Source organism: Dipteris shenzhenensis, chromosome 8, assembly GCF_047967505.1.
Source record: "Dipteris shenzhenensis isolate YYH24624 ecotype China chromosome 8, Dip_SZ_1.0, whole genome shotgun sequence".
Classification (NCBI taxonomy): Eukaryota; Viridiplantae; Streptophyta; class Polypodiopsida; order Gleicheniales; family Dipteridaceae; genus Dipteris; species Dipteris shenzhenensis.
Genome location: NC_141603.1, coordinates 43625812 through 43631686, shown reverse-complemented (window position 1 = coordinate 43631686; position 5875 = coordinate 43625812). Strand labels below are relative to the sequence as shown.

Sequence of the window (5875 nt, the reverse complement as noted above, 5' to 3'; positions counted from 1 at the left end):
AAAAAAAAAAAGACTTCTAGAGTGTAGATATTATATCAGAGTGATTTGAGTGTGGGGTTTGATTCTGTAGATATTTTTGTGGAAGGAGATAAAGTGATACCAGTAGAGGAGTTACTGGAGGAAATGAAAAAAACAAAAAATGTATTTCGTTTAGAGATAGATTCACAGTATGATACATTGTTCTTCAGCTAGAACTTTCAGTATGTAGAAGTACCTATCTTTAAAGCACAAGGTGTGTGGCACATACTGTTGTATGTAAATGATGAAGAGTAGCAGGGTGTTGTGTTACCAGCGATGGAAGACCTCCCAAAAGATATTCTTTGGATCAGTCTTTGTACAGATGTTGAGTTTGATGAGTGGATATAAATACTAAAGGAAAAAGAAACATGAAGCTTTATATTCATGTACTTGATCTTGGAATTGGGCCCGTCTATGCAGAGCATTGAATTTGGTGGTGATGTACATGTAGAAATTTTATACTCTGAAGTACATGATTATATTTGGTCAGTCTTAGCATAGGTGAAAGAGGAAGAGTGGATTAATCTGCCATTGCCACCAGTAGGACCGCTTTTGGATGATGTTTGAACTTGTCCGGGATGAAGACTTTCAAGGTTGAGGGAGTCTATGGTGTCTGGTGTTTGGGGTAGGGATGAGTATACGGAAGAGATAATAGTAGTTATAAAGGCAGTATAGCGCTCTATCTTTTTTGTAATCAACGGGATAATGGAATTGGTCTACTATCCAACAGAGCAAAATGGAGCAAATATCTTCACCAAGGCACTCCAAAAGGATCAGCTTCAGGGTCATCTTTAGAGACTCGGCATTGAGCCGAGAAGGTAGGACATTGAGGAGGGGTGTTAGATATGCTCAATGCCCCACCCTCCTGGTAACCACCAGTGGTCCAAGGTGCTCAAGTTGTAAGGCCCCCATATGAGGAGAAGCCATGTGTGAGTCCAAGACACTGGATGGATCCTGACTTGCATGTTAGATGAGGTCTATCAATGAGACAATTGATGGTAGAAAGGTGATTGTGTGGGAGCCGCTTACTCTCGCTAGGGTCTAGGGAGCAACGATCCCCCTGGTGGGAGTTTGGGGGCGAGAGTCCCTGAGGCAACGGTATAGGGAGTATTCCATGGATGACTAGTCAATGCCACCGACTAGGTTGACTAGTCGGCTCCACCGACTAGGTTAACTGGTCGGCTTCCCTAACTACTGCCCTCATAGCTATAAAAAGGTAACCTTCCCAGTCCATTGTACCAGATTAGATCTTCCAGTAGTGATCTTTCAGCTAGTAGCTCTTTACCTAATATTTTTCTAGATCGCCATCTAAGCTCCACTGTGGGAGTGCACGAGTGCACGGGTGGATGGAGCCATCATCTGTACTACATCAGTATTAAAGAAAAATTTTGTTCGTCTTTAGTTTGCTGTGTACTCTCTATTCTTTATTCAATTTTTATTATGCTGCGTCATGTAATTTAACATCCTTTTCCTCTAACGAGGCCTATAAGATAGGGCTTCCCTATTGCACCCCTTTATTTTGCTAGAGAAGCAGATTCTCTTGGCTAGCTGCTCCTAGACAAGACACAACAAGGGTTAGTTAAAGGCATTGAGCTCCCCTCACGTAAGCATTTAGTATCCCATAAATTTATAGACACCGATAACCTTAACCCTAGGAATACTCAAAAGGATGACAGCGGGATGTTAGAGTGCCTGGATACTTTTTTTATAGCCTTCGCATCACTAATGTCAACCACTTCAAAATTGTGTATGCTACAATAAGTGGGGAAAATTCGGAAGTGCTTCAGCAATTAGATTGCCAAAGGATTCCTAAGGGCATTGTTTTCAGATTCCTAGGTATACCTCTAGGCTTTGACATTTCCATGAAGGACAGATGGGACTGGGTAATAGAGAGATTTAGCAAAAATCTTGATAGATGGAGATGAATGGATTTAAGTTGCATAAACTCTTCGCACATGCTACCCATCCCTACTCCCACATATGATATTGGAGAGATGGTCAGGGTCTTGAAAAACAAATGGAACCTAGGGGATAGTCTTTTGTACTAAAAGGCCAAATTTGATAGAATCTTGACTAAAGAAATTCCAAGAAAAATAGCCACCCTTCTCTAGCTAATTCTTCATAGATCTGTTTGGACAAATGCCTAGGGTAAGAGAGATGGGCAGTATAAATGTTGTCCTGGTCAAAAGAAAGACATCTTCCACCTTTTTTTTGCATGCCCTTCTACTAGGAGCTCTAGTCCAGAAGATAGCACAAATCCAACTAGGGGAACCTCTGAACAAGAAGTCTATCTTACTTTTGAAATCTGGTAAAGTGAAGTAGTAGCCTTCTAGAAACTTATTATAGCACATGCACTATGGTTTGTCGATCTCCAAGAATTCTTTCCAATTTAATATCAACTCACGTGTTCTCTCTGACAATATTCCCTCTGACTAAGGGTTGAATGTAATGGAGAAAAGCTATGTATCTTTTGTTTGAGTAATAAATTATACTTTCTTTGACCCCCCTTCCCAAATTTTTTAAAATCTTTTTTAACATTAAAATTATCTTGTATTAGATTATGAAAAGATTTTTACATACTGTCCCACAAAGCTCATTATTAAATACATATACATGATCACATGATCCACAAAATCAACACTGAGGCTGTAACAGCATGTCCTAGAGTTGCACAAAATTCACACGCAATGGAGCAAATCAAAATAAGATAGAGTAGCAACAAGAATGAGGGAACAAGGTGTAAAGTATAAGGTACGGAGGTAAACTCTATCATTTGTATAAGGTACGGAGGTAAACTCTATCACCCTCTCGTCGCACCGCGAAGAACGTCCCAATCTGAGACAGTGCACTCTTGTACTTTTCGACTGTGCTACCTGTAGAGATTTGTTCCCAAACTCAAAAAAAGAAAGCAACACTGATTCTTTTACTAAGACACCGTGAACTTGGTTTGCTTTCTTGAGCTTCTTTTCACGAACCGAGCTCTGATACCATGTGAAAAGAGTGGGAGAGAATGAATGAGTCTGACTTGCAACTTTTTCACATACACAATGGGAGAATATACACAAAGATGGAGGCTGAAAATAGATTTTCTCTTCTTAGTTGTGAAAGGCAAAAGAACTCTCTAAGTACAACTCTAAGTACAAAAGGAATAGGTGAACCTTATATATGAGTCTCGAACCAAACTCAGCTAACTAAGATGGCATACTAGCTGAGCCACTAACTAGCGTACATAAAGCTAGCTGTCATCCAGCTATTATTCATGAGCGGTGTACCAACCGCATCTACAACTAACAAGTCGGTGATATAAATGCACAACGGTCACCCTAGCATATCACGAGTGGAGCTCGATATCTCAACACGTTACATGAACTCCAATGAAGTTCACAAAGAGTAGTCTAATCTCTTCTGAAAATAAATGCAGAGAGCTCTAGGGAGCTTCTCTATTGCTAAGTCATTATCAACACTTCTGTAACCAACACACATTAACTCCGATTCATTTTTAACACTATTATAACATTTAAATTCTTAATGATGCCTTCAACCGTGAGTATATATAGATACTTAAGGATTTCCACTCATAGATTCTTTGCTTGAAGATACTAAATTTAACTACAACCTAGCTAAATAATAAGGTGTGGACTATTCCATGTGCAGCGAGCATGACTATTCGATGAATATACAGCAGATCCAACTAGCTTTTCTCATCTCCATCCCACAAATCTGGACTATAGTAGACGCTTCCATCATGTAGATATGGTCCACCCAGATTCTTCTCTTGTTTTAGCTGCCCAATCTTTTCATGATCCTCATGTGTGAGATTCCAACCAAAAATATCAAAATTTTCAGTCATCCTCTCTCTGTTGTAACTCTTTGGGAGCACACACACTCCTTGCTCCAATCCCCACCTCAAAGCCACCTGTAGAAAATCAAACTGTTAAATTTTGTCAAGTGAAACAAATATTACCCTTACTAGTGAGCGTGACAGCTTATTAACATTTTAAGAAAACACCAGGCTCACATAACAATCTTGGTTTTCTACCCTTATGACTGTCAGAGGACCGTGATTGCAAGAGAGAGTCTAGGAAACAAGTCTTAGCTTAGTAGAAGTTCTCAATATGGTTTTGCAATACTCGCATGAGGTTGGTACTTGATAGTTAGCCAGCATCACGTTCATGGTTCAAGTGCAGGGTTCGTTGCTCATATTAATATCTCACACAAAAAAGAACAGATACAGACCTGGGCTGCGCTCTTTCCATGCTTCTCCGCAATCTCCTTGATGATTGGATCATGTATAACTGCCAAAGAACCCCATCGCGCCTTAGGTGCTCCCATTGGGGACCAAGCACAGACGAGAATATTAAACTTCCTGCAAGTCTCTCTCAATCGTTTTTGCTGCCACTTTGGGTGCATCTCCACCTGCATAATAATGCATGAAGGGCTGGGATAAATGACTGCAAAATAGTGGGATAGCAGGGGTGAATGAGTACACATGGAAAGCTACATTTAATGCTTCCATTTACCGAAAACAATTTGAAGTCCATATCTGATCGGAATAACGATGACTAACAAGCCAAACTAAGTATTCACGCAGCATACAAATATCATCATAGATTGATTTCAACCACTTCTGATTAATTTACCTCGGGGCTACCAATGCTCTGTCACCCTGGGGTAGCTCACCTGATTCACTGCAGGGGGGATCTTTGCATTCACAAGCAACTCCTCGATTTTCTTTGAAGAGAAATTGCTTACACCAATGGCTTTCGTCAAACCCAGGTGCACGCATTCTTCCATGGCTTGCCATGTTTGTTTGATATCCAAAGGCAGAATGTCATCAACAGACAAGGGTGTTCGTTCTTTCCGAAATTTAAGCGGCCAGTGAATAAGGTACAAATCGACATAATCAAGCTGCAATTTACTGCACATGGTATAGATAGTGGGAACAGGACCAAACCTTCATCGATAATAACAACTGCACCCTTCGATTCTTGAAGGAAAGAAGTAAATTTTATCCTCTACCTCAAACTCCGTTTAATAGCTCCGAGCACATCGTCAAGCTCCGAGCACCACGCCTTTGTGGTCACAAAAACGTCCTCACGTTTAATTGTGCCCGCTTTGAAAGCGTCACTCAAAGCCTCGCCTAGAGCTGCTTCACTATCGTAGAGGCTTGCAGTGTCGAAGTGTCGGTAACCCACCTGCGAGATATCATACACGTCTTCAAAGCACACCTCCTACATGCTCACAAGCAACCTGCTGTTCCTCCATAGGATGAAATTCACATGCTCAGAACTCATCAGGCTGTAATTCTCGGAGCATACCTCGATGGCGGTGGAGATGGCTACTTTGTTTTCGTCGTGGGAGGTACCGCCAGCGGTCCCGAAGCCAAGGAGGGGAATGGAAGCTCCATTGTTGAGGAGAGCAAATTGGGCCATGAGCAAGGATGGTGCAGTGTGTGAGGGAAAGCTGTGCGAGTACGACTGTGTGAGTGTGTAGTAGTTGTAGTTGCTATTGCAAGCACTACGCATCAGAAATCGAAGGCACGTACGCAAACCTTTACCTTTGCTTTTACACCTTGACCTTAAAGACACTCTGGCTCTTGGAACGCTGCGAATTTATTTGGCGAGAGGCCAGAGATGTATTCCGAGCACTTTTCGACCCGAAAGTCCGAGGTGGAGGGCCACAGGTAGGGGGGTCAAGACTCAAGATTACCTTGGGTGGGAATATTGATTTGGAGACTCTTGCATGATTGATGCCGCCCATGGACCTGAAAGACACTCTCTAAATCACACGTTTTTAATGTATTCGTAGCTTTGAGGGATGGTCCAATTTGGAACATCAAGCTTCTTGCATCCACTGT

The 5875-nt window shown here is 41.6% G+C and overlaps 1 protein-coding gene across 1 annotated transcript; it reads right to left on the bottom strand.

Annotated features, from left to right (window-relative positions):
• Window positions 1-3379: 3379 nt before the first annotated feature.
• Window positions 3380-5551, bottom strand: LOC147899555 (deoxymugineic acid synthase 1-A-like). The gene is made up of 5 exons (XM_087378013.1): window positions 5337-5551; window positions 5038-5213; window positions 4699-4936; window positions 4255-4434; window positions 3380-3934 (listed from the first exon to the last, which is right to left on the bottom strand). The coding sequence occupies exons 1-5, from the start codon at window positions 5541-5543 to the stop codon at window positions 3710-3712; spliced, it is 1026 nt and encodes a 341-aa protein (XP_087234139.1). The 5' UTR covers window positions 5544-5551; the 3' UTR covers window positions 3380-3709.
• Between the last annotated feature and the right edge of the window lie 324 nt (window positions 5552-5875).